Source organism: Pseudopipra pipra, chromosome 2 (assembly GCF_036250125.1).
Source record: "Pseudopipra pipra isolate bDixPip1 chromosome 2, bDixPip1.hap1, whole genome shotgun sequence".
NCBI classification, from domain to species: Eukaryota; Metazoa; Chordata; class Aves; order Passeriformes; family Pipridae; genus Pseudopipra; species Pseudopipra pipra.
Genome location: NC_087550.1, coordinates 11,213,304 through 11,241,212, shown reverse-complemented (window position 1 = coordinate 11,241,212; position 27,909 = coordinate 11,213,304). Strand labels below are relative to the sequence as shown.

General features: G+C 38.9%; 1 protein-coding gene across 2 annotated transcripts in view; it reads left to right on the top strand.

Moving 5' to 3' along the window:
• Positions 1-27,909, top strand: part of SAMSN1 (SAM domain, SH3 domain and nuclear localization signals 1) — an 87,736-nt gene that overhangs the window by 19,996 nt on the left and 39,831 nt on the right. Inside the window, exons 5-9 of one of the 2 annotated variants that reach the window (XM_064643973.1) lie at positions 1,126-1,212; positions 4,983-5,050; positions 8,598-8,666; positions 12,970-13,093; positions 14,208-14,584. In XM_064643973.1, the coding sequence (XP_064500043.1) occupies positions 1,126-1,212; positions 4,983-5,050; positions 8,598-8,666; positions 12,970-13,093; positions 14,208-14,584 (725 nt within the window). The remainder of the gene's footprint in view (positions 1-1,125; positions 1,213-4,982; positions 5,051-8,597; positions 8,667-12,969; positions 13,094-14,207; positions 14,585-27,909) is intronic. The other variant, XM_064643974.1, reaches the window with a different exon arrangement.

Here is a 27,909-nt window from a genome sequence, read left to right as displayed (position 1 = left end):
TAATAAAATTCAGGTCCCTTCTCCTTGCCATTTTAAACTACTTTGTAATAGCTTTCACAAACAAGTTCACCAAAAAAGAAATTCAGGTTTGCTTTTTTTTAAAACCCATCCTTACACTGTGTATTATTATCTACACTTGTGGTTCAAAGGGTTCTATTTTGTAAGTCCTCTATAGGAAATAATAATCGTCCTCTTAAAAAGTAAAAGTTCCTTTTTTTTTTTTTTTTTTAATGAGTGAGAGCTTTCTGTTAACATGCTTTCATTTATTGTTTGGAGTTTTGGTTTAGTTGTTGCATCTAGTCCTTACTGAGTAAAAAAAGGTTGTTATATCTGCCTGTAAAGACGCAGTTGTATTTCATATCAGTGTGTCTCGGGTAGATGAAAGCTCCCCTATGTTAAGGCTTCACTCTGTAGCCCTGCACTGGCGAGACTTTCATGTAGATCAGTATCATTTAGTCTACAGCAGACAGGCTCTAATGACAGGATCAACAAGAGCTTTCATAGAGAAAGTTTTCTGACATAGAGTGAAACCCACCATTAAATAAAACTTAACAAAACAAACCCAGAAAGCAGAAACCCCTGATAGTTATCAATATGTTGTGAAGCCTGACCACTTTGAAGTTCACCGAGGGAACAGGAGAATGGCCCTCTCTTCTCAAAGCCAACCTAGTTTCTGCCATCCAAGCTGAGACAGTACAAGCCTTGGAGAGCTTGGAGTGGGCATCTTTGATGTTATTTCTTGCAAACACTCCAGCTTGTTAACTGTAAACTTAAATAATATCTATACAATTCCTGGAAGCAAAATAAAGGCACAGATGTTCTGTGGGCTCTTAGGTCTTAAAATCAGGGTTAAGGTAAAAATCCTTCTAATCAAGTTTTAACAGTGTTAAATGAGGTATTTGCAGCAAAAGATAATAAAACCTGAAGTCTGACTATAATAAATACCATCCATCCATCAAAATTCCTGTATTGCAAAATCATCAATTCATTTCCATGTTGAAGCAGATGCTACACGGTTCTGCAAGCTTGTTTGATTTGCATTCTGATGCTATTTTTATAGAATTTCCTGTTATTTCACGGGTTTGCTATGAATTCAGGTGACTGCTCTCTGTGCTTTTACTTTAGACAGGAAAAATGTGAATGGCACACTTTGGCAGGGTTCCAGGAAGCCGGAGAATGATTCGTACATCAGAAGGCACTGTCAGCTTGAAGGTAATTGCTAAACATATTTCAGCTGATTTTGCATTTTCCACAAAGTATTTTAAAGGGCACCTCGGAAAATTCCTCATTTTTCACCAATAATCCAGCTAAATAATTTGTCAGGTCCTTTTGAGATTTATTTTGTCCTCAAGGGGAAAAAAAGGTAGTTAAAATAGAGCTTATCTTAAAATTGGTAAGCTAAGAACACACTCTGTGACCAATTGACTCTGTAGTCCATGGGCCAAAGGAGACTTTGCTAAAGTAAATTGCCATAGTTGTACTGTATAGGGCTTGCCAACTGTAGAAATCCATGTTTCCTGGATATTTTACACTGCTCTAGGTATCCAACAGGGAAACAGTGCAACTTTTCCCAGAAAAAAAACCCCAAGACAGGTGCAAAAGAAAGTTGGCAAAAGTTTAGATGCGAGTACTTTGTCTGATTCTCCTTCTAAACCCATTTGGACCAACTTTATTAGAACAACCTTGCAGCTAATATATGGGAAGTTGCTAATGGCACTGTTTAAGAGTTGACCAGTATAAATTCATTAAAATAACAGTGAGAAGTAACAAGTGAGCAGTCACCTTGTCTAGTTAAACACAAAAATCAAAATGCTTTGATAATCTGCTTAATGTTGCTTCCAGGAATGGCAATTATGTTTATACTTTTCAAAGGGAAGGTAGATCTCTTAAAGTTGCCTAACCAGACCAAACCAGGCAAGGTTCAGCAGAAGCAGAAACCAAGATATGTGGATGCATGTTTTGTTCTCCACTTAAGCCAACAAAGCAGGAAAATGGCCATTGCCTCAGCTTTTAATATCTTCTATACGAATGGTCTGGAGATTTTCCACTCCTAAGAGAGACTCCACTCTTTCCTGGATATGTCAAAGAAAGAAAAGCACAGGGCACCAACTTTCCCTCTGGATTTTATTCCCTTCACCACTTGAAGTTAAACTCTTAAATGTTTGGAAATAGATCTGAAATTGCAATAGCTACTGTATTTGCCCATGTGTGGGCAAATTAGGATTCTTGACCCAGAACAAGAAATAAGAGAGGACAGGAAGATTTAGAGAAACTCTGCTCTTGTGATGAACTAGTGAGGGGAAAAGGGACCTTCAGTAAGTCTTGTTGCCTTGCAAAGGAAGAGGTTCTGATGATAGGTGAAGGAAATATTAGGTGTTTCTCTTCAGACAAATGTTACTTTTAACCAAAACCCTTTTGGAATGATACCTCAAACTATTCTAGCAGTTGCCAGTTTAGAAGTGGGGAAAGGCTGATTGAGAAAGCAGAACTTTTTGACCTTCCTCCAAAGTCTTTTCTACTCAAGGCACTTTTTACCCTTTTAAATATCCAAAGCATGCAAAAGAAGCAGTGCACATTTTAAAAGCTGACAAGTGTTGTAATTGAAGGGCAGGGGCCCAGAGGGAACAGGAAGCAAAGCTGGCAGCTAAATAAAAATTTCCCTTTTCCCTACTGCAGTAAAATTATTTCAGGGGAAGTCCCCTTCACACAGTGGTGAAAACCACTGCAAGGAGATTTACAGTGTATCACTATCGATCAAGATAATTTGTCATTATTGATCAAACCGTTCTCTTAGCAGAGATAATCCTTCAAGGTCTGCAAGTCTATTGCATAATATGAATTTCTCTTAGATGTAAAATGCCATGCATGGTGGTCAACATAGGCTTCTCTGCTTACTTCAGAGCTATATTCACAGATCTGTCTCAAGTCTCACCAAAATCAATGAAGAGACATCCATGGACACTGTCAGCTTTTGGATGAAGTTCCTAATGCCACTGTGTGTATTTCCTCTACAAAAACAAGTTTTCCAGGCTGATAAAGCAATGAAAATATATATCCCACAGACAGAATAGTGGGAATACTTGTCTTTGCTCACAAGGCCAAACCCAAATCATCGAGATTTGCCAGCCTAAAAGCATCGTTGTTGAAAAGCTGACTTGCAAGTCGCAGTATTGGGCTTTCATGAAAGAGTGTTATGGGGACAAACAGGAAAGAACTGACAACTCTTAGAGTCAGCAGATGTAATTCTCCACTGCTCCTACTTCATTCCATAGGAAAGTGACTGGTACCCATTGCCAGATTAGGAAGACAAGACAACTGTAGCTTATATCTATCTTTTCCATGGAGTTTTTTGGTTTGGCTGTTTTTTTACACAAATACCCTATTCCATAGTTCATTGGTTTGGAGAGCCGACCTAGGCAAGATTTAAGACTACTGTGGATGCACGTTATTATGGCCAGCAAAAGACATCATGGTTGGGAGGGAACACTTTTATTTATTGTTTGCTTTAATAACTTGCTGTTTTCATTTGGTTTTGGACAGAATTATGTTAAAAATAGCGTCACAGCCTGTAGTCTTTCAGGTTAAGGACATTATACGTTACCCCTCAGCTTTTTTGTGATTCAGCTGCAAACAGCTACCAAATAATACTATTTTGGATTACACTGTAAGAGGACTTTGAGGCACAGGACTGAACACTGCAAGACAACTTTGAAACTAAGCTTACAGAGCACAGGGCTGCAGTGTACTGAGATGCCTGCAGGAGATGAAAACAAATTAGCCTGAGGACCAGAAAGAACCCAGTTACATTAATGGTGTGTTGCATAAGCACTGCTGAACATGAGTTATGCTGCTTCTAGAAGTCCATCCAGCTCTGTAATGGAATAAACAACCAGAATGTCAGACACCAGGCCCTCAGTGACTTCAAGAAGATTTGTATCTGCTCAAGACAACTTAAAATCTGGACTAGGATTTTATGTACCTCTTTGAATATAATTTTTCGTGATCGTGTTCAGACCCTTTTTTCATGTGATAACTGAAGAATCTCAGTCACTAACTTATACTTTCTGTTGATTGTAGAGAAAACAATGCAATCAGTCTCACCTGCCTACCCTTAGCTTTGTGACTCTATATGTTAAGTAAGCTGTCCTTTTGCAGACAGAACTACTGATATTCCTCAGCAGCAATGTGGATATCAAGTTAGAATTCATGAGAAAAAAACCCTCAACACATTTCTACTGGTTTCTAGTAACTTTGGAAAATTACAGTAGTATTTTGTGCTGTGATTAGCAGATAATTTTTCTTCTGTTTTGGGTTGTTTTTTTTTTTCCCCTGTAAAATAACTGAGTGCTTCTGATATCTGTGTTGATGCAATCTAATCACTAGGGCCATCCTACACAAGCATAATGGTGGATGCTTTGCCTTAAGATTAGGAGTAAGAGTAGATCTTTCAAAGTAGACTTACATAAAGTAAACTTTTCAAAGACTTCTTTGACTTATTATTGCTCACTGTTGTAGTGAAGGTTCATACTCTTCCCATGCAAAGCATTCATTTCTTGGAAGAAACAGGAGGATGTTCATCCTCTGAAAGGAATTCCTAATCTAATCTAAGATGAACAGATCACAATTGCAAAGATCATTTTTGCCTTTAACTTTTTATATGAATATTCTACACCTTTCTGCTGTAAATTAACAGAGCAAGAGAAGGGTCTTGGTGGGGTTCTGGGTTAGTGAACTGAAGACTAAGTATAGATAAGAAGGAAGCATGAATGAGTTTTCTTTATGTGAGTGAGTTTGCCAGTTTGTTCTCCAGTCTCACTTCAGAGCAGTTTAAGATAAAATGTATGTTTAAATGATATAAGATTAACTTCAGAGAGTCAGAATGTCAGCTCAAAACATCAGTGCAATTCAAATGATATTCCTCATAACAACATAAAACAGGACATTTTAAAACATGTTTTCTCTTTTTTGGTCATAATTCACAGAAGATAATATTATTGCTGATGGAATACATTTGCTGCAAGGAAAGAAGATAGAAGAAACAACATGCCAGGTGAAAGAAATACTCTTTCTGAAATCTAAAATTTCATTCAAATGAAATGCGTATTTCTTGTTTCCATTCAGCATTTACCTAACCTAAACTTCATACTCAGTATGCTTGTGTATTTTAGAAGTTGAGTTTAAAAGAAGACTCTGGTGACTACCAAAGTTGTCCATGATTTTACTTATGCAGACCATATGGATTTTATTGCATAGGAAGCCTTCTCTTTCCCTGAGCAAATCCATTTCTGTTAAACGGATGTGCTAGAATTGTGTCTAGCAAGATCTATACTAAGTGTTTAGATTAGTCCTGCATGATTCATATTGGCATATGTATCCTAATGCTTTCTGAATTTCTGTAAACATATACCATATCTCATCTTCCTAATACTGCATTAATTATCCCACTAGCACGAGCAGTTAAGGAAATCTGACCCTTGGGTTTACATAATCATAACAACAACATAAAGGTAGGTAACAAGCCATCAGCCGGTGAACAGCAGAGAGGTGAGGAGAAAGACTTGTATCTCTGGAATTAGCATGACTGATGTTTGCTTTTTATTCACTTCCAGCCCGATGTTTGCCCTGATAATATGTTACTTAAAGGGACAGTTCATATCTGTGGCAAACCATCTTAGCTCTGCTGATTTCACAGGAGATAAAAGTTCACCCAGTTTGGGAATCTGACTAAAAATGTGTCACACGCCTCTCCATATGTGTGTCTCCTAAATGAGGAATTAATACAATAAATTATTTAGGAGCTGAAAATCTATTAAATTTTCTTTTGCAGAAAAGTGTTACATTCAAGGTGAACACTAAACTTTAGAAAAGGCTCCAAGCTGAGTTTCCTCTGTTGTTTCTATACAATGTCAGGAGTCCTTTTGGATGTGTAGGTTAAAAGCAAGAAAAAAACTGTACGTGCATCACCCTGAAGGCATCTGAGATAAGACAGAGAGCTGTGAAGACCCAGCATTTAGTCAGTGCTCAGCTCCAGTGTAGGCCAAAGACAAAATCAGGATTAAAAAGAAAAGTCAAATGATCTGCATATCAGGGGACAGATGACCGTATTGGAAACTTGAAAGTCAGTGTGTTCCAGGTTTCTCCTGCTTTCCCTCAGGCTTTTATCTGTCTCTGCACTGTTAGTTTGTTCCCATGATTATCTCCTCTTCCAGCTGCCAAAAAAGTAGCTGAGGAGGGAGGAAAGGAGAAAAGAACTCTTTCTCTTCTGCATCTCTCATTCTCTGTCTCTGATTTCTTCCTCTCACTTTCTAAGTATTACAAAGAAAGATTGCTCTTTAATTTCCCACAACAGTTCTTCCCTTGGTGTGAGGGATCTCTGGCTCTGCCCCTGTCCTACCATGGAAGCTTTTGGGCTGATTTCTGGTTAAGATCATGGAGGTCATTCCCCAGACATGACAGAATATGGAGGGGAAAAGGGAAGAAGTAATAGGGAATAAGGCTTATTTTTGCCCTAAATATCAGTTTCCTTAAAATTCCTTAAATCTTCTTCCCATGAACCATTTGTCCCATTTTAGATGCAAAGTTCTATTTTTCATTTCTCAAAGTGTTTGAAGGCACTTCTTGGGATACATGAAAAATGAGCTGCAGAGACTTGGATACCTCCAAACTTTGGTACTAATTTAAGAACTATAGCATTTGCTTTTTAAAAATTTCAGGGTTTATGACAGTATTTTGAATTTTAGTGATTGTTACCTCTCACCTTCATTATCATCAAGAAAACATTGATACAATGCTCTTTTAAGCTTCCAGAATAGTCTCATTATGTCTGTATTCCTTTGCTGTGCTACATTATGCACACAAATAAGGAATTGCTGAGAGAACAGCACTATGGGGAAAGCTCTCACTCTTTTTCTGCAAAATCAGCACAGATGAGTGCCCTTATGAAGTGCCTGTTTGCTGATGCACAGAGCGTGGGGAACAAACGGGAGGAATTAGGGGTCTGCATGGAGTTGCATGGCTACAAGTCTCATGACCTCAGCTACCCCCTGGCTGTTTCTCCTGTCTTTAAGAGGGCTGGAAAGAAAGTCCAGGGAACTGCAAACCACACTGTTACCCCAGTCCCTAGGAATGTGATGGAGCAGTAGGCACAAACTGAAATGCAGGAAATTTCACTTAACATAAAGAAAGCACTTCTCTAGTGTGAGGGGAGGTCAAACACTGAAGAGGCTTCCCAGAGATGGTATGAGAAGTTCATCTTTGAAGAGTCTCCTGTCAAGACATGGACCTCTGCAGCTTGTTCTGGTGACCTGTTCAGAGCATGGAGTTAGACTAGACAATTCCCAGAATTGCATTCCTGCCTAAGCTGGTCTGTGTGAGTTTGTGATTTTATAAGACATGGAACAGGCAGATTTACAAGCAAGGGTAAATAGCATAGATGAACATTTTAGATTTTTTTTTTCCCCTTTTTAAAGAAAAAAAAAAAGAAAAAAAAGAAAAAAAAAGAAAAAAGAAAGCAAATAATTTTCCCGAGTCCTTCACAAAAGCTTTAAGCCTTCTCCATTTCCTAAATTGACACTCATTCATTCCATTCATTCTGTAAGTGCTGGAAAACAGGGGCTTGAAATAGAAGTACAGGTTGAGAGACACAGTGTGAGCAACACTGCAATAAGTGTACCTTACCAGAAAAAGGAGCTTTACTTTTTGCATTTATTTTTCATACCTTTGGTCCTGTTTACTCATGTCTAGCAGGGCTCCCTTGGTGGCTCAAACCCTTTGTAGCATATTGGGAGGGACATAAAATATCAAGTAATACAGTCTTTGGGCTAATACATTTTCAAAAATATTTCATGCCTCGTTTCTCACCTAAATTCTTAGGTTGCATTCAGCCTTCGAAGTGTCATTCACATTCATGAAGAAAAGAGGCCAGTGTTCATTACTTTCCTGATAAGCTATGAGAGCACTGTGAGGCTTGCCCACTAGGGCATCAGTGCCCCAGGGAGTGTATTCTCATGGTGTTCCCATTGTGAGGATATTGTGGCCAAAAAATGGCTTATGGGCAGGTGATGGCAGTGTATATAGTCCTGTCTTGGCTTAGTTCTGAGGTTTGTTGTTAACTCAGTTCAAACTCACACCCTTGGTGCTCAGCACCCCAGGCAAAATGAGGTGAACTGAGCAAGACCCTTCTTAGAAATGCATCAGTGACACTTGCTCCTCAGCTGGGGGGTTGGCGCTGAGGGAAGTCTTCTCTGGCTTTCCTGCTCATTGAGAAAGGAAAACCAAGATGTAGGCTGAGACCCAAAGATCCTGTACTATAGTGCATGGCTCTGCCACTGCACCACATATGCTATGGTGTCCCCAAGATGTTCCCAAGTCCCAGATAACTCAGGAAATTAAAACAGCTCAGTATCAAAATTATTTCAATGGGTGTCAGCTGGTGCATGTCAGCCTTTTACTTTTATATGCACACAGCACTGGGTTGAAAAACTGCTGATCTCCCATCTATATTCAGTTACATGAGGCAAATTATGTTTATTCGTCTAATTTATGTTGGATTTTTAAAAAATTTTATTTTTATTTATTTTATTTTTCTTACCATCTAGGTAATAAACTATGAGCAATGGATTCCACCGCGAGTTCACAATCCAGGTGCGCCTGGTAACAGTGAAATGGTGAGTTGCCATGAAAATTGTTGATTTTTTTTCATCAGCAGCCAGCAGCTGGGAAGAACAGGCTGTTTTAGTAGAATTTCCTGTACTATATGTTCCTTCCCCAGAAGCTGAAAGATCTTTATCCATATCCCTGTTATTAATCATGATATCTCTTTGTCTTTTATAGAATATCTTATTATTGCTCTGCTATTAATAACAGTGTTTCTTTATCATTTATAGAATATTGTGTTATTGCTCTGTGATTCCCAGGAGAAAATCTGTCTATAATCCTAGCCTGCTTAGGTCTGACTCTGCACTCATTTTAGACTAGTTGGAGTACCAGACTAAAATAATGGGAATATTTAAAGGTCAGATATGTGTGGGCAGGAGCTTTATCCAAATTCAGTGGATTTTACAGAGCTCTTTGTATAAACAGAGCAGAAAGTTCTCTATCATCATATACTATTTTAATATTCACTATGTGCAGCCAGGTTATTACTGAAACTTTCCAAAAATTTCTATGGTACAATAACAAGAGTGCCATGGACACAATAAACGTAGGGCAATTTTTGTCTTCTCACTATTGCACTGTACACTCTGAATTTAAGCACAGAGGTAACCATGATTAAATCATTGCACTTCTTTGGGAAAGGCAAAGCAGTTGAAGGAAAATCACAGAGATTAGACTCTGCCGTGACTAAATTCTTTAGGCTGAGAATTGACATGCTGTGCAAGTGGTTTTATTGAAATTAATGCAGTTACACCCAGGGAAGAGAGTGCTCAACAGGACCGAGATTGCTGGAATCCGACCAACAGTGTTTTACACTTAGCTTCCAAATTGCTGTATTTCTGTCACCAGGTTAATCCTCATAACACCTCACTGAGCAAAGATTTCTAAGGTGTTTAAAATACCTTAGGATAAACCCAAAACAGTTTATCAGACTCAATTCAGGTCTTTCTTCTGTAATGCATTTTCAGAAATGCATTTTAAAAATGTATATTTTTTTGTCCCTGAATAGTCATGCACACTTCATGCAAATTATTTGCAACTAAAGGGCAGCCTGTGATTTATTTTTTTATGCAATTCATTTTTATTTGTGATGTGACATGATTTTTCATCACTAAAACCCGTTAAGTGGAGAAAACAATAATATTCTTGTTACTTGGTCATGCAGGAATTCTTTCCTTATAAATAGCTTTGCTTATAGATTGGGGAAAAGCACAGTTCACTTGATTGTCTGTCTGGTTTCTATATCAAAGAATGTTTTACCTCTATTTGGATAGGCAGCTAAAATTCCGGCTTTGAACACTTAGGTAAACCAAAATAAAATACTGTAAATTTAAATGCTGTCCCAGCACCAGCTGATACTGCATGATCTTTTCTCTCCATGAAAGGGGGTTGCTGCATTTATTATTTAAGCATTTATGACTTTTCCCTAATGGTAGACTCTATGAAATGAATGCTTTTAAGGCAAAGAGGATTAGAGTTTGCCATTAATGAAATTATCTGGATAGATTATCTTCCATTTATCTTGATGTCTCCATGATGGAAATCCCAGATCATAACTCAAAGTCATCATGTTGCTTTTGTGTCGTTACTTATAAGTGAACAAATTATTATTGCTACAAGAGATCTTATATGAGAGCAATATTAGCATTTTAAACCCCTATGATTTATTTTGCAAAGATATCTCACAATGAAAGAGTGAAAAATTACACCCCAGTTTCTCTCTTTAGCTAAGGTAAAACTGCAGTCCTACTATCTTGAATTTGGAAGAGGAGAGAGGGGGATTGAAATGCAAATCAGAATATGACCAACCAAAGCATTCTTGGATTTGGCCCACAGTGGATGATGAATAATCAGATACCAGCTGTAAGAGGGCCCTAAGCTGACTAGAGTTTTAAGGTGGATCTGCTGAGACCTTACCCTACAGTGAAGATCCTCAAGAAGACCTAAATGGTTTTAAACTCAAAAATGCTATCTTTTATAAAATCTACAAAATAATAAAAACATGGCAGAAATTGAAAGGTTTTCTATATTAGACAAAACCTATGTTTTGTCTATATTAGTAACTGGCACAGTAGTAGATGACTATCCTAGCACTGAGGAATACTGTAGCATCTGTACTACATTCCCTTTGTCCTGTAGATTTATCATAGCAGGATTTCTGCCTGCATTGCAGGCACAGTGTGTGTTTCATCTACACACAGATGAGGGAAAGATGAAGAACAACAGAACAGTTGGTGCTGATGAGTTGATGTCCACACTGTACGTCTTATGGGAGGTCTACCTCTGTTCACATCTTCTCTCTGGACATTCAAGAGCAGCTGGAGTTCTTCAGCTGAACTTCTGGAAAGTGTCTTTCATCTTAATTTCGTCTGTGATGAATTCAGTTGGTGGCACTCTGAGACCGAATCACAGTTTACAGGGACAGATGTGAAATTCACTTCAAAACAAAAATACTAATGTAGCTATAACTGGACACTGGAGGCATGGAAAGATGTTTATATTCAACTCTCTGACTTCCCTCTATTTCCTTTGGTTGACTCCCAGTTTCCAGGACACTCTGCAGATTTCAAGGAATGTTACATGCTGCTGAAAAGAGGGGAGTCTAAACCCAAGTGCTATCCACCATGAGAACTTTTGCGTTACTTATTGTGATTAACAAAAGGAGGACTCCTAAGTCTTATCCCTAAGGAAAGAAAGCAGCATAGTCTATTAATGCCTCATGCCAATTTATAGCTGTAGCAAGATGAAGTGGTCATGCAAATCATTTGGTTCAAACCCTTTCAACGTTTGAAATTAAACATCTGAATATACAGGGAAACATGTCACTTATTCTCACTTAGCTTTCACTAACTCTCTGCTTCAGCTGAACATAATTTCAACACAGTTGTCTCATGACACAGAACTAACTAAACACAAATAAAAGTGACTTTTGCCTGGGCATAAGGTGTCTCAGACTCCTAGTTGTGCTTACAGAACCTCATGTCTTCATATAAAAATATCTGAATTTTGGCAGTTCAAGCATAGCAATCTCTATAAGCGCTTATCTGTCAAGTGAACAGTGGACTTTTTTTTAATCTGAAATCAACATACGCCCTCTCCCTTATCAGTGCTGCAGGGGATGGAAGTGACTTGTAGGATGTGAATGCTGGAGCTTCAGATGTGCTTCATGCTAAGACTTTGCAAAGAGGCTTTAACCCAAATGAGAGCTGGGGAGTTCAGGATCCCTTGAGACCCATTCCTAAGCAGCCTGCCCTCTATACATTAGACTGCTGGCAAACTCTGGGATAACTTTGTCTCAAAGGATTATGCATGTGAGGAAGAAGGAAGCATCTATGATTGTGTGACCTATTTGCTGGGGAAACTGCAATAAGGACCTCTGCATTTCTACCTTTTGATAACATCAGCACTAGCACTTAATCGCTTGCAATATTGCCAAAGATTTATTGCTACAATACAAAATCATTATCAGTTTAAATAGGTGAATATCCATAGAAGCCAGACAGTATTGTTCCAAAAAGGTAACCATCCGTTAATTACAGTCTTAACTAATTTCTAATTTTGTTTTGGTTTGTTTTGCTTCATTGAAAATCAGATATTCTATGTGAAACACAGCGTGTGACTATGGAATAGAAGTTATTTGCTGTCAGAGTATGAAATTTCTCTCTGAAGCTTACAGAGAAGTTCAGAGTCAGACTGGAAGAGAACTCAAGTGTTTCTGGACTGATTTGGAAGACAGCAGCTGGTTTAACATAAGTGAACATTAATGAGATGGCTGCATGTTCATGAGGTTCTTGCTCTAGGAGCCTGTAGTATTTAAACCTTGAGTTTCTCAGTAGGAAGCTGGTGGAGTGTACAATAACAGATTTGAATTGTCTTTTACATTATTGTCATTTAATCTAGGAAACAAAATAAGGTCTTGAAAAGATGTCAGTACTTCAGAACACAGTCCCATAAACACCTAAATGCAGTAGCTCACCACATCTGGGATTCCTGTGCACACTTAAAAGGCTTCTAGATAATGTGGTGGATGCATGTTTTAAAATGTTTTCTGGAACAAATATGGAATTAAGTACTAAGCAATGCTGTGGTATTCAAGAAATGTAATATGTAAACAGCAATATGAATAATGTTCTAAGAATTATTTATTTTTTTTTACCTATTTTTCCCAAGCAAGGAAGTGCCTAACTTCTAAAGCATTGTGTCAATGATCAGGTCTTTGAATCTGAAACTTTGTCATTCTCCAGATTAACACGTTAGCCTAATTTTTTATTTGCAGGATTTGAATAATTTTAATGTCTTTGGTTCTTTTGCCAGGGTACAGAACCAGAAGATAAAGTAGAGTCCATGGGAACATTAAAACGACTGCAGAAATTGGTCCGAACAAAAAAAACGAGTACACAAAGCTTGGAAGATGTTAAGCATGTTTTGCTCCCCCTCAGTAAGTACAGCATCATATCAGCATTCTTGCCAACATTTGGCAAATGACACTGTATTGAACATGACTGTAAACAATCCTGTCCTGGTCTGTCATTCACCACCCACAATTTTCAAACCCCAGCTGAGATGTTACTGTGATACCACTTGAGTGCTGACTTCCTCATAGTGTGAAAACCTGTTTCCTGTCACACTAGCTCGAGTTTTGTAACAGTATATCTCGCAAGTGGGGATTTTAGATAAATAGAATTGTATAACAGCGGGGCCTCCGGGATGGGGAAAATTTGTTTTTGCAGTAGTTCCTAGGTTTGTATCACATTTTGGATCAGAAAGGCAAAACTCACGAATGTGGAGATAACTTTCATTGTTAACCCATGAAGCAGTAGCAGCTGGGAGTGCAGGAAGGTCTGTGTTATGATAAGCAAGTTGGCCTCTCATCATACCTGATTGCCTTGGGCCATAAGACACAGGAATTCTACACTGATTCTGGGGTCAGGTTATTTTCTGGAGTCTCCTATGGATCACTGATCTGACTGTGCAGCAGTTCTTCCTCTGAACTTGTTTTGCCAATTTAAAAGTGCATGCACTTGTTGTAAAATGCACTTGTGTATATGATTATTTTTAAACCAATACTACCAAATGAGTTTAAACTGTCTGATGAACTACTGCTCCAGCCAACTCATTGCTTGGGCTGAAGCACATGAGGAAATAATAGATTTCAGCCACTACTTTGTAGCTACATACTGAGAAGGGGTGGGAGAGGAAATATCCAGAAAGTTTCCTGAACTTTTCCATTATTTAGGCTAAACTCATGCTCTCTGCAATTGTGACATCCAGCTATCAAATTTTCATATTCAGGGCAGAACCAGTAAAATTTTCCAGGCTTTTGAGGGAACAAGATAAATTTAACAAATGGAGAATAGATTTTACTTTTGGCTCAGATGCCTGACCCAATACAAAATACTTTCCATTTCCTATTTATCATTATTTGTTTTTTTAGTGGAGTCCTTGTGTTTTTCATTATATAGAATGCAACAGACAGCATTTAAAAAAAAAAAAAGTGCCACTTTCTCTGTGAATTGCAACATATCATAACAGAAGTATTTGTATTTTTAAAGATGCGTTAGAGGATGCTTATCTCTCTGAAGAGGATGAAGAAGCACTGACTTCTTGCATGAAGCTGACAAGACCTCAGGAGAAGAAAACCTGGAAAGACAGCTCAAGGAGAAAAGAAGAGAGTGAGACTAGGCCAGATTTTATTTCTGCGTCTCTGGGCCGCACATACACTTCCAGACTTAATAACTTAGGAACTATTTCAATTCATTCGGAAACTGAATTTCACTTGTGGAGTGACTGGAAGGCGTTTCCTGACAACCAGCTCTGTCCTTGTGACTTCTTGATTTCAAAAATAGAAGAATGGGAAAACTGTACTTGCTCTTCTCATCAGCCACATCTCACATATTCCCTAACTGATATGGATCTACAGTACTCCTGGGTAAGTGGAAGTGGTTTCTTTTGTGCTGATATGCATAAAAAGTGGAAACTTTTTGCTCTGACTCAGCATTAAAGGGATGCCGTCATCTTCCATGTGGTTATGAAATGCAATAAACCAAATTTAGATTTCAGGTAAATGGATGTGAATGCATTGTTCAGGCTAACACCAGGGTTCATATAGCCCTAGGTAGTTCATTTTTAACCATGCAGACATCAGCAGCATGGAGATGGAAGGCTTTAGGCTATTCTGTTTCTCATCAGCACACTCATGTATTTTTGGGTTTTTATCTGTATATTAAATACTCATCCTTCCAGGCTTAGAAAACTTTCTGGAAGTCTGGGGTAAGTCGGTAAGGCATAATGAAGCAAATGGGCTTGGATCAGGCTTCTAGAGGTCACTGCAATACTAGTAAAGGACACTAGAGTTATTTAGGCAAATGTCAGAGGTTGAAATGATATCTGTGCTTCTGCCTTCTTGGATCAGCTCAGCTGGTAGAGCCTATTTTTGCAGTAACCTGTGCGCCAGCAAGAAGATTTTCGGGACAGAATCAAAGAGAGTTTAATCTTGGTCTGAAATTATCTTTCTGGATAGTTTTCTGGGGGAGGCTTTTGTATTTAAATTGATGTGTTTTTTTAAAAGGCTATTTGAAACGGGAAAAACAAAAACAAGAAAAGCTTTTGTTGGTGAGATATACAAAATATAGTCACTGCAATGAGGCTTTTCTCCCTCTCCTCACTGGGCACAGCAGGTCTTCTGGCACTCCACATAGTGGTAAGCATGTGATGGGGGAACTATTTGAGTGAAACGTATCAGGGAAGCAGTAAAGAGCAGCCTCTTTTCCCTTCGTGCCTGTTCCCTCAGCAGTACTCCGGGGACAGAGCTGTCTCTCACTATGAAATAAGGCCAGCTCCCAGGAAAGTGCACCTAAACCACAGGGGGCAAGATAACCGCTGAAACCTGCCAGCTGAGTGTTCAAAGGGAGACCTGAGCAACCATAACCTTAGACCAGAGAGTCTCCTGCTGAAAACACCGTGTTCTGTAATGGGTGCTCATATATCACTGGGAAAGGTACACGTATAGGTGTGTGGGTCTATATAGCAACCATATTTCTGAATACATGGAGGTAGTAATTCAGGTCCTTTTCAATGGCACAGTAACTGACATAACAGGCAGTACCTGAAACATGGGATTTATCTAGCTACAGGTTTTCCTGGGATTTGATGTAGAAAACAGAAAGTGTAAAACTTCCATTGATAGAACCGTTATTAGAAAAGAGAGAAAGCAAACCACCCTAAAAAAACCTGAGGAAGGTGCAGCACTGCAACCCTGGACAGCCTTAGCAGTGCAGAGTCCCAGGGAGAGCCCCTGCAGACAGACCTCCGGGGCAGAGCGTTGGCAGAAATAGGCTGGGAGCTGTGAACATAGGCTGTGCTCTGTCAGGTGAATCCTCCTGCCTGCCAGTAAATAGGACTCTCTGTAGAAACTGAATTGTGTCAGGGATGCTGGGCTCCATCATATGCCTGGCTCCTAATGAAAGCAGCTTTCAGCATCTTGAGCCAAGGATGAAGTCCCAGGTCAAAATAGTAATAGATGTGTCGGTCAGATTTATGAGACCATAAGTGTCAATTCAAGTAATTTTATTTCATTTTGTCACAAACAGCCTGTTAACGTTCTCTGCCCTGGTGAGATTTGTCCTACCCATGTTACTATTAACTGCCAGCAAGGGGTTTAGTGCATTTTTTTTCCTGAATTGTTTATTTTGCCATCTGCCTTCCTGACGGGCTCCCTGACTTTAATGTATCTCTGTGGGCTTAGTGTCTTTGGATTTAGATTACAGTCAATGGCAAGTCACCTCATTCTTTGCATTTACATTCTACCAACTGGCTCAATTGAAGATTACAAAGACTGGATTTTCAGTTTTGCTGTTTAAGGATCAAAAAGCGGACGCTGGTGGTTTTGCTATGAGAGGATCAGACACTGGGGATGGTGCAGATGTTCTTTCTGATGTTGATTTACTTGTTAGAGTAAACCCAATATATTCCATGATACTCTTTCTGATTCTATGAATAAGAAGGTATAATTTCATTTTCTTGACTTGGCAACTACTCTGTTGTCTTTGCTGCAGCATGTTGTGGAGGAGATAGACTGAGATGTACTGCTGAAATTCCTGTTGGTATGTCCTGAATTGAGGCACACAGGCAAAACTAGTAGATGCAAGACCAAGATCCAAGACTCTACTATTCAATCAACAAACTATGGCTTATCTGGCTTGGGGGACAGACAAGTATCTAGGTTGGACACATGTTATTCAGGCTTATCTCAGCAGCATGCACAAAGCTGATTGAGTCTGGCCTTAATTAAAGCTTGAATTGCAGATAGTGAATTAAGTAGTGCTCTTCCATAATCATAGGGAAAAAGACCTAGATGTCTTCATGATAGATTGCCGTTTAGAGAGACAAAATATGAGTAATCCTAATTCCCTTCCTCCATTTTCTTCCCTTGACTCCTTTCTTCCTCTTCCGTTCTTCCTCCTCAGCACTTTACAAAGCCTCCCTTACAGTGTTTCCTGTTGCCATTTTTTTTTACCTAAACCAGTAAAAAGGCTGACAGAAGTCATCCGAGCCAGTCATCTGAATGAGAACTGTGAGAACAGACTGCAAAAATCATGTCCCTCTTCAGCTACAACAGGCTCCCCCAGCTCCAGTTACTCTTCCTTCAGCCTCCCCCCGTTAAGCTCACAACACTCACCTGAATTAGCTGGACTGCCTCTGGCCCAGGGACATTGCAGGCAGCTCACATCTCACCCATCCTGCCCAGCTTCATGTATTGTGAAAATATTGTAGAAGTCTGTATTTCTGTCCTTTAATGAAATCCAGAACTGTGTGCTGTGTTACCATTTTGTAGCCATAGTGCCACCATTAGCAACTTTATGCAAAGCGAACTTAGAGATAGATCTTTTTTTATATTTTTTTTTTTTTTATTGTTTAGCTCTTTACAATATAATTAGTGGTTGGTCAAAATTTTGCCTAGGGCAACACAGAGTATTGCTTTTTTCAGTGTGTCAAGAGTGCCATGTGAAATTATTGTAACTGATATTCTTTCCAGAGAGATGAAATTTACAAATAATTCTTCCTTAAAAAGTGAAAGAGTATATTTTTAAAAATACAAAATACTTCAGAGAAAAAGAAAAAAGAAAAATATAACTGTATGCTTGAAAAAAGAAACTACTACGCTGCATAGTTTCTCATTATCACAAAGTATATTGGGGGAGAGAAATGAGTGATGCAGGCTGATGTTTGTGATGTTACGAATCAGATAAAAATCAGGCAGAGGATGGAAAAAAGATTGTCCAGACACCACTTTAACAACCACTTGACCTTAACGTGAAAGGTTATTGGGTTTTAATGCTTCTTTTTATTCCTCAAGCTTAGCCCTGCAGAAAACAGTTCAGCTGTCTGTCTCAGATTTTTTTTAAATTGTGGTTACTAGAAGCTGCCCTTCTGTTATTTGTATGCTAAGATCCTCACTGCCCAAACAAAGCGGCATACTTAGAAATGCCATGTCCATATGACTTTTATACAAGCTATTTCAGCCTTCTGTTGCTTTTTCTCAATCTGTGCAATTGCATAAGACTTTTGCAGTCTCATACAAGGCATGAAAAATCCACAGTCAGAGGCTTTCAAAGTACAGGAGCTCGATAGGCTTGAATGGACCTGAAATAGGCACGGAGTGGAGCACATTGTGGGGTCACAGATGAGGGGTCCTCTTCACACAAGGGTTCAAAGTCTGTCCTCGACAGCCTGAGACAGAAAGAAAAAAGCTGATGAGTCCCTTTCTCTTCTCCCTCAATACTTTAACATGCTATTTCACTGGCTGACCCATCCACTCTCCCAATAACTGTGCAATATGGAAGCTGTGTTTGTAGAATCATCCAGGCCTCCTTTACAGGAGAGGGAGAGGAGACAACATCCTCTGTTGGAGACAAATCAGCAGGGAGTTACTGGAAGTAGGTTTATCTTCTTCACACATCTGAGCAGCATGGTTAAGTTTTACAGAAGAAGGATTTAGTCATTGATACCATAAGAATATTTATCTGTTGCAGCCTGTGTCTGGCATTCAGTGAGAATGAAATACAAGGGACATTTCCCAAGACTAGAGAAGACCTGGGATTTTGATGAGGAGAAATAAAATCTAAAGGTACTGCAGAGCAAGATACCTTTTCTCTCCCATTTTCAGGTTAAGAGAAACCAATCTACAAAAGATTGGTTTCTATCCGATACAAATGCATTACAATTGTGGTGGAATGAATAATAAGTTTGGGAACACTACAAGTGATTTTATGCCAATACATGTATTCATTCTGTCTGTATTCCTCTCAGGAAAGCGTCATGGTCTTGTCATGCCCTGCTGTTATGTCTGTGGTTTTCTGCAATGTCAGTAACCTTGTGGCCTCTTGCTTTCCTCGTGGTCTGGCTTGCTTCCTTGTCAGACAAGCCGTTTCTCAGCATCTCCCTTTGACCCCTAGTAGACATGCCTAGTTTGACACTCTTAACTCTGGTTTTGGACATTTTCTTATCCTAACTTTTCCTGACATACTGTACTTAGTAGGTTCTGGCTCCCAGTTGCCCCGTAACGGCCTTGCTTCCTTGCTGTGGTGCTCTTCCCCTGCCCTCTGCACTGCTTCTGCTACTCCTGGTCATCTTGGTTCTCAAAAACATGCTGTATATTGCCTTGAGGTTTATGCAGGTTATTGGATCTGTGATACCAGTGACTGAGCATTGTTCCCTCGGATGGTGAAGTGGGGAGGAAGGGTGTGGGCGGTCAGTACTGAACAAAGAGGACAGAGTGCTCTTCTCTGGCAAAATGTGCTCTGAAGCTGGAAGTTGTATTGACCCAGCCCACTTGTGGGAAGATTTCTGCTTCGTTTCAGCCAGCAGTATCTCCTGCACACTAGAATGCCGTGGGCTTTAATGGACTTTCTGATTGCTCAATTTTCTTAAGCAATTTGACTGTTTTCTGCAGGTTTTGATTTCTTCAGCTAATGTCTTTCTGTTGAGAGACAGCTGAACATGCCTTAGAAGAGCTTTCTCAATTGCATTTTGAATCCTCGTTTGGCACAAATATAGCACTAAAAAGAACGCCTGGAAATCCCCAAATTGCCTTTCTGAGACACCAGTTTTAACTGCTCTGGTCACTGTAGCTGCTTCACTGTCAGTAATAAGTGGTCCTTTTAAAAGCTGTAGCTTTTGTTCCTATTTCAGTGACAAGGCAGGAAGCCAGATTCTCACCAAGTATAAATCTATTTTCTACTGCTGTTAGAGAGTTCTGCTTAGCTGTACCCAAGCTGAGGCCCAAAGTCTTTGCCCAGGGAAGACATAAAGGGCAGCTGGAAGGGTGGCAGAAAACAAAACCCTCAAGACCATGATGATGGGCGTTCAGGTGATAAGCTGTGGCTGAGACATGAAAACAGGATTTGTTTTCTAGGGTATGAAACTGTCCCCAGCTGCTTCTTTTTCATCTTATCATGTCTTAATCTAAAAGGCTCCCAACAGGTTTCCTGTTGCTTTTTATAACATTCTAGCTAATTTCACCTGTTACTCTGCTCTTCCCACCAGTCCAGCACCTCATCCCTTCACACTCTGTACTCAGCACCTCTCTTGCAAGGTAAAGACACAGCTAGAGACACCCCCATGCTCTCCAGACTGCAGACTTTGAAGATACATGAGCTGATAGACAAAAAGGAACAGTGCTACAGTTAAATTTAGCACATGATTAAATTCAAAGGCACTCGCTTTTCCTCAGTCCAAACCCTGTTCCAGAACCTTGTTAAAACTTACTTTAAGTTTTAAGACTTGTGAGGGGGTGGGGATTGAGATATATTTATGCAAGTCTGTTGTGGTCAAATGCTGGTGAAATTCGAATGGCTTTGTTTTTGAAACTGGTGAAAAGTCAAGAGCCAGGACTAAATTTTCGGTGTCTACTTTTGTTGGAAATACCAAGCAAAATATGGACTCAGACAAAAAGACACAAATGCTAGTGAACTTAAGAGTGCTTATTTTCTTGATGCTTCAGAGTCTGTAGAGATTTATTTTGTCTCCTGTCACAGGGAGCTTTATTTAAGAAACAATTACATCAGTAAGCTGGTAAATATTATATGTCTCGCTTCAGTTAAATACAAAAAGTGGAAGAAAATCACCTCTCTCAAGCTTTGTGCTTGGAAGAGAGAAGCCTGGGAGGGTGTCCAGCCTCACTAGAACTGCACCATTGCACTGTGCTGATAGCAAATATCTGCCACTACCATTCAACATCCTACAGTGATTTTTGCTATTTCCTGCATAGTAATGTGAAAAATTTTGTGTTCTCATCTGTGGTCACTTTGCCATTGTAGTCTTACAGCAGGTTTTAAAAAATATGAAAAATCTGATGCCACTGTTCTTCACTGTGATAACTCTTGTCCTATTTTATATTTTTCATACCTTACTAGAATTTTCATAGCTATATAGGGAATGATGTCATATTTTTCATTAATCTTAGAGGCATGTGTACCTAACTTTACCAGAAAGCTTGACAAACTTTTTCCTCTCCACATTTCTGGGCTGTTCTGTAAAGTTGGATTGCTAGTACCTGCTAGTATATATAAGGCAGAATGGTAATGGAGTGAATTTATTTGCACTAAAAGATACTTTAGAATATCAGAACATTTTTAATATGGTTACAGATAACTGCAGAAGAACATTGTAATTCACTTCAGCAGATTTCATGGGTTTGCTTCTGACATAGCTGCTAGGTACTGCAGAGCTACAGCTAGAGAGAGAAATGAAAGATTTTGGATTACTGTCACGAATGTAGTGTGAAGGGGACTGTAATTGTTGAAAGTGTGGGGAAAACTGGGCACTTTGTATACCTATTCTTTGTAAATGGTGTATGAATTCTTAATAGAAAAAGAGGAATGCTACCTGCTTCATGAAACATGATTAAGAGTCAAAATATAATTAAACTAAGTGCAGTTGTTGATAACAAACTGTCTGATGAAAGGATGACTTCCTGTTAGCATCCTTTAGAATTGCCAAAACGATGCACTTTTGTGTACTGAAGGAAATATATTCTCTTGCCTGTCTGCTACTTTACACACCTACACTGTGATAATATTATCCTTATGTGGATCTGCTGTCAGCCCAGTATTTTATAATAGGCATTTTTCTTGGGTTTTTTATGAAAAAAAAAATAAATTATAAAGGTTATCTTTCTTCCCATACACCACACAAAGCAAAAAAAAGTACACATTACTCTGCTTGATCAGTGCTCCCACTGAATGAATCAGCTAATACAGGCTGTGTTTTCATGCTGTGTTGTCCTAATGCATCAGCTCCTGATGCTGGCAGGAACATTTTGACCAGTGAAGCTATCAGGTGCCTTGGGATATGCTTATCCAAGTCTGCAACTTTTAAAGTGCAATTTATCTTCTCACACAAAGTAATGCAGTTTTACTTCTGCATGGATTTTTGAAACCTAAACTTTTTTTCCTGCTCTTGTGCTTGTTGAGCTGGTGACGAGCTTCCCGTTTGTAGTCAAAATGTTTAATCTTCACTGTGCTTGCATTAGCTCAGTGCACCTTTTATGTGTGCTCATCTTCATTCAGGAGAACAAGCAAGCTCAGCTGCAGATTTCTTCCGAGTCCCCGATGAAGCTGAAATTAAAGTGCTACTCACATGACTAATTAGGTAAGGATTTTGAGGCTTTGGTAAGGAAGCCACAACTGAAGATGACTCAGGGATCCTTACTGACCTTAAGTTACAAGAATATGTAAGTGGTGGATAGCAGTGCCATACCACAATGCCTGATACTCCTTGTCTTCTTCCCTGTGTAATTCAAATGACTTTTCTCTTGGTGGACATCAATTTTCTGGAAGTTCTGAGCTGGCTCTAAACCTGATTATGTTTGCTTGCTTGTTTTGTGAGTGTAGATTAAGCTAGTTATTCTCTTTGGTAAGTCATTTTTGTATGTTTTAAAGTGTTCCTGTAAAGCTTATTTGTGAAATAAGCCTTTCATTAATTAGAAGAAATTAGTTCTGTTTTCATCTCCCTCACATAGAAGTGAAGGGAAAGTCACATGATATAGGTGCTCAGCAATAGCATAAATGGAAGAGTGAGGATTTTCAGTGCCAGAAAGGCACTAAGGTTTCCAGGGCTGCAGCATTATTATAATTAATGCATTTCAGAGTCCTTTAAAAGAAACACTTTTGTTGTGACATTCTCCAGAAGTAGGGTATGTCTTGCATAATTTCACACTTGTTTTTAGAAACTGAAAATTTAATGTGAATACTGGGTGTTCATCCAACTTTGAAAAATACTTGAGGGTGAAATGAACAAGAATAGGGTCTGAAAAATAAGACTGGAAGTGAAACAATGGACACACAGTGGACACACCTCTAATTCTGATATTTAAACATTTTCTGGTGTTTAGATCATTAGAAGACAAAGACCAGAGCTTTTCAGAAAGAACTGGAAAAGGTTTTGTATCTGACTATTTCTCATTTTGAAAGGAATTCACCTGAGGTAATGAAATTTCTGGACCAATTTTTTTGTAGACATTTAATTGATTGAAGAAGTTCACCTTCCCTAATACATAAGGAAAGCAAATTGGAAAGTTGAACCTAACGTAATTCTTGCTGGAAGTGCTTGCACTCCAATCCATTTGAAGAAATCTGGCTGAATATTTTTGTGCAAAAGGAGCAAATTAATTACGTTAAATGACATGAAACTTGTTGTTCACTTCTACTTACAGCTTGTGTTTGATAGCACAGCACAAGAAATGATGACAAACAGTGCGTGGGAAGTACAAAGATCAAGAGTTCAGATAGTTTAAGATCACGAGGAAAAAACTTTTGCAGGTATCTTGAGGGTTTCTATACTTAGTTCTAGGTCACGTAGGTGTTTTAATACCCAGCTTTCTTCCCTTACATTTATGCTTCCGCGTATTTCCCCTAAAAATTGCGTCAGGATAGTATTCTGATTTTCTAGTTTGAAAGACTTGAATGCAAACTCCCCAAACTTTTCTTGCAGCTATATTTGCTTAGATTTTCTGCACATCTAACCATAGGGTCAAAACCTTAGAATTACATGCAGTCAGTGATCAACTGCAAAGTAGATAGCTTTTAACATAATTTCTTAGTGTTTTCCTGAACTAGAATGACAAAATGAATCCATATTCCATTTCTTCATAACTTCCTTAACCCCATGAATCATGATCCAGTGATTAAGGATGTAGATAATACAGATTCAATTCCCTGCACTTTACAGACTCTTGTGTGATATTAGACAAATCACTTGACTTGTCTGCCTCAGGCTTCATTTGCAAAATGGGGATAGAATGTTATTTCACACATCAGACAGTTGTTGCATGAGCAAGAATACACACACCAGTGTACCAGAAGTGCAGGAGTTCAAACAGTTTATTTGCAGGCTCTGACACCTCCATTTAGATTCCCTCATTGCACTGAATGAGACAGACATTGACTAGAGAAAATGAGGTAACTATTAAAGCTGCATTATTAAAACTGCATCATAAAATATCCATGCATAGGAGTGAGATTCAGGTATCACAGATACCATTCATTCTGCCTTTCCTTGACTTTAAAACTTTGTTTTCTTAATCAAATGAGTTTGTGTGTGTATGGTATATAAGTTATTTTTTTAGGGTTTTAGGTATTATTATTATTTAGGCTTTGAAACACAAAAATGTTTCAAAGATTTTTTTGTGAACTTTCCCTCCCTAGGAGGGAGGAGCATATATTTAATATTAATATTTCACTTCACCAGTTTGTACACATATTAAGAAAAAACCCAAATAAGATTTGCTGTAAAGGAGGAGACCTATATCTAGCCTTCAGAGTTTTGCTGCTCCTGGAGTGAGAATCTCCTCCAGTTTAGTGTAGAACTACTACTGCTTTTGTTCAGTAGAATTTTTAGCAGATCATGGAGCTGTGGAGGGAAAAGTTTTGTCTCCTTTTCATCAGCCTCTGCTTTCTGTGGCAGCAACAAGAGAAAGGAGACAGAAAACACACAGAATAATGCGTGTGATACAAGTAAAAAGGATCATATAGGTGAGAATAGGTGGGAAAAAAAGATTCTCTAGGGAAGGGGTATTCAAGGTATGAGTCAAAAGCTCACATGCTTTGTGGGAAGTGAGAGGAGAGGAGTTTGATAATACATTGAATAAAGATCAAGATCGGTGGAAGGAATATGGAAAAAAAAGTGGGGTGTTTGTAAAGAGGCAAAGCATCAATCTCTCTTTCCACAGAGCAGTTTCAGAAACAGCCTCCCCTTTTCATTCCCTTCTCTCCCCAAAGACAAGTTACTGACACATAAGTAATTACCTTAAACATACTGAGCACCATGACTGTCCCTGTGAGTGCTTTTAGCCTACAGCCTGAGATAAAGCATGTTATCTTAAACCCTTAATGAAATAAATTTATGTGACTGTGCTTCACTTCATCTTGTTGATGGGCTAAGAGAAGGTTCCCACCCCGCTGGTGAGGCTCAGCTGACCTGGGGCAGCTTAGTCAGTTGTGACCATTCAGCCACAACCTGCAGTGTCCCGTGAAATCCTGAGTGAGGCAAGTAGGACACTAACCATGACCAGCAAAGGGTGCAGTGATCACCTTGCCAGTCCTCCCCAGTGAGGGACTTGGTGCCAAAATCCAGCAGGAAAAATGCCTTGTCTTTTTCGTGGGGGAGCTCAGCATGGTTGCATCTTTCCCACCCTCCTTCACCTGTACCCTGGAGCAATTAGCTGTTGGATCAAGATAACCACCTACACCTGCACAGAGCAGAAGCCAGACCTCCCTGCAGTGAGGTTCAGGTCTGGAAATGAGAGAAAATCAACCACTCAAGTCTCATTCCCAGTATGTGTGATTTGGCAGTCTGGTGGTGGAGCTAGTTTGACCCACATCCTGCTTGATTTTTAAGGTATTGCCATTAATGTCAGCACCTGAATCAAGTTTTGTAACAGTAAGCCCACAGGTCTGGTACAAAGTGAGAAAAAGAAAAAGAAAAAGAAAAAGGAAAAGAAAAGAAAAGAAAAGAAAAGAAAAGAAAAGAAAAGAAAAGAAAAGAAAAGAAAAGAAAAGAAAAGAAAAGAAAAGAAAAGAAAAGAAAAGAAAAGAAAAGAAAAGAAAAGAAAAGAAAAGAAAAGAAAAGAAAAGAAAAGAAAAGAAAAGAAAAGAAAAGAAAAGAAAAGAAAAGAAAAGAAAAGAAAAGAAAGAAAAGAAAAGAAAAGAAAAGAAAAGAAAAGAAAAGAAAAGAAAAGAAAAGAAAAGAAAAGAAAAGAAAAGGAGAAAAGAAAAGGAGTTATCACCTTTTCTTGATGATGACTTTTTGTGTTTCTCCTGCCTATAATCTGGTATCACATCAGTTAGATGGGTAGAAAGAGAGTTTTAAGCCCGAATACATATAAAATCATCTTGTCCCTCTCAGTCACTTCCAAATTATGATTTTCTCCCACTTGATACCATATTCAACAAGAAAGGAAGAATTTTTCTCTTAGAAGCAGTATGGAATCAAAACCCTGCAAGTGAATATGCAGTATGCCACACATTATTCTTTTTCATGTTAGTATTTGCACAGCAGTCCTAAAGCTGTGATGGCACAGCAACGTGACACTCTGACACCAGTGAAGAAATTCAGCAGGAGATATTTACTGGTAAAAGATGGTAAAAACTAAGAAGAGTTTTCTGACAGCAGGCTGGCATTAGAGTTAATCAGAATTTACTTGTCTTGATATTGATTCTAATCAGAGATAGGCTGGCAGATATCATGTACATACCTTGAAAAAATCCCCTGCTGCACTGTCAGTGCTCCTGTGTTAAGCTGGTCTAAATGCCAAATGAAGCATATCATGCTTTGTGTATGAGATTAAAACAGAGAGCCTACATTTATTTTTATATCAGTTCCCTTTATTGAAAATCTCATATTTGAGCTTTCTGAATAGATGTACGAGGCAACCATCACTCTTTATCTGTAAATGCATTTCTGGGAGGCTGAGCTTCAGCTGGATGACTATAAAAAACAGTCACATAAACCTGCAAATTACGTGGCATAAAATGCCCTTGTAGCTGATTAGTAATCTCAGTGTTCACTCATGGAATCCACTGAGATGTTCTAGGTATGAACACTGCAATGTAGCCCTGATTTTGATGTTCACCCAGACAAACAGCGTGTTGTTCTCTTGCCTGTCTGAGCTCAACAGCAGCACCTTCCTGCCAGTTACTTTCTGGTTTTCATCGTAGACTCTGCTTACAATAAATTGTGCAGGAAAACCACTGGTGACGCACACATTTCTGTAGGAAATCATTACACGGATTCTGGATAAGACCGTGGCTGTGTTTTACAAGACACCAACCTTGCTGACTTCGAGTTTTCTAAACAGGAATACCTAGAAGATATAGACACAACTTTGGCTCTTACTCTTCAGGGTAATAAGAAAGAGATTTGTTCAATAGGTGAAAGCCAATCTCCTTGAGAATCCTTTTGTCACAGTAGTATAGATTTTTATTAGTGTTAGTGCTAACCTGACATAGTGTAGGTATGACTGATCTGTTCATCTGCTGCTAATGCAAGAGAATGTGTTGGGATCAAAGCTTGAGATAAGTTCTTGGTACTTCATTTTCCCTTTAGGCCAGGTGGTGTTGGGAACATGCCAAGGACACAGTCTGAGAGCCTGGCAATGAGACACTTTTTCTTACTCACAGGGTAGCAACCTCTTTTTTGTACCAGACACCTCTTTAAACTCAGTAGGAGCTCCTGTAGTAATGCACTATTAGCCTGTCCCTACCATATTTCCTCATGACTCCATTGACCTTAGAGGCAAAGGATTAGCATAAGAGAAGGAAGAATCATAATAATAGTTTTTTTCAGGAAGAAAAGGAAGCCCAGTAGTCTGAGAGAGGCCAAATTCACAGTTCCTGGGACTTGGCATGGTGAGGGTATTCCTCCTGCTTTGTGCCCTGATGGTTGCTTAAACAAGCTTAGACTCCCACTCTTTGTTAGTGTCTTATATCTTTTCATTAGATATATGTCATTAAAAATCTCCCCAATATAAATTATTTAGCAAAGACTAAGTTTTTGGATCAAAATTCAGATATTAGTTATTCACTTTGCTGAATAGACAGTTTCTGCAGGTTTCATAAAACTTATGCTTTCTATGGAATAGGAGTCTTCTTGATACAGTGTCAACAAACTGCCAAATCAAGAGTGTAAGCTTAAAATATTCTTCAATTGTGTCTTGTCTCTCTAACACTCTGAGTTTCTGTGGCTTCTCCATTTTCT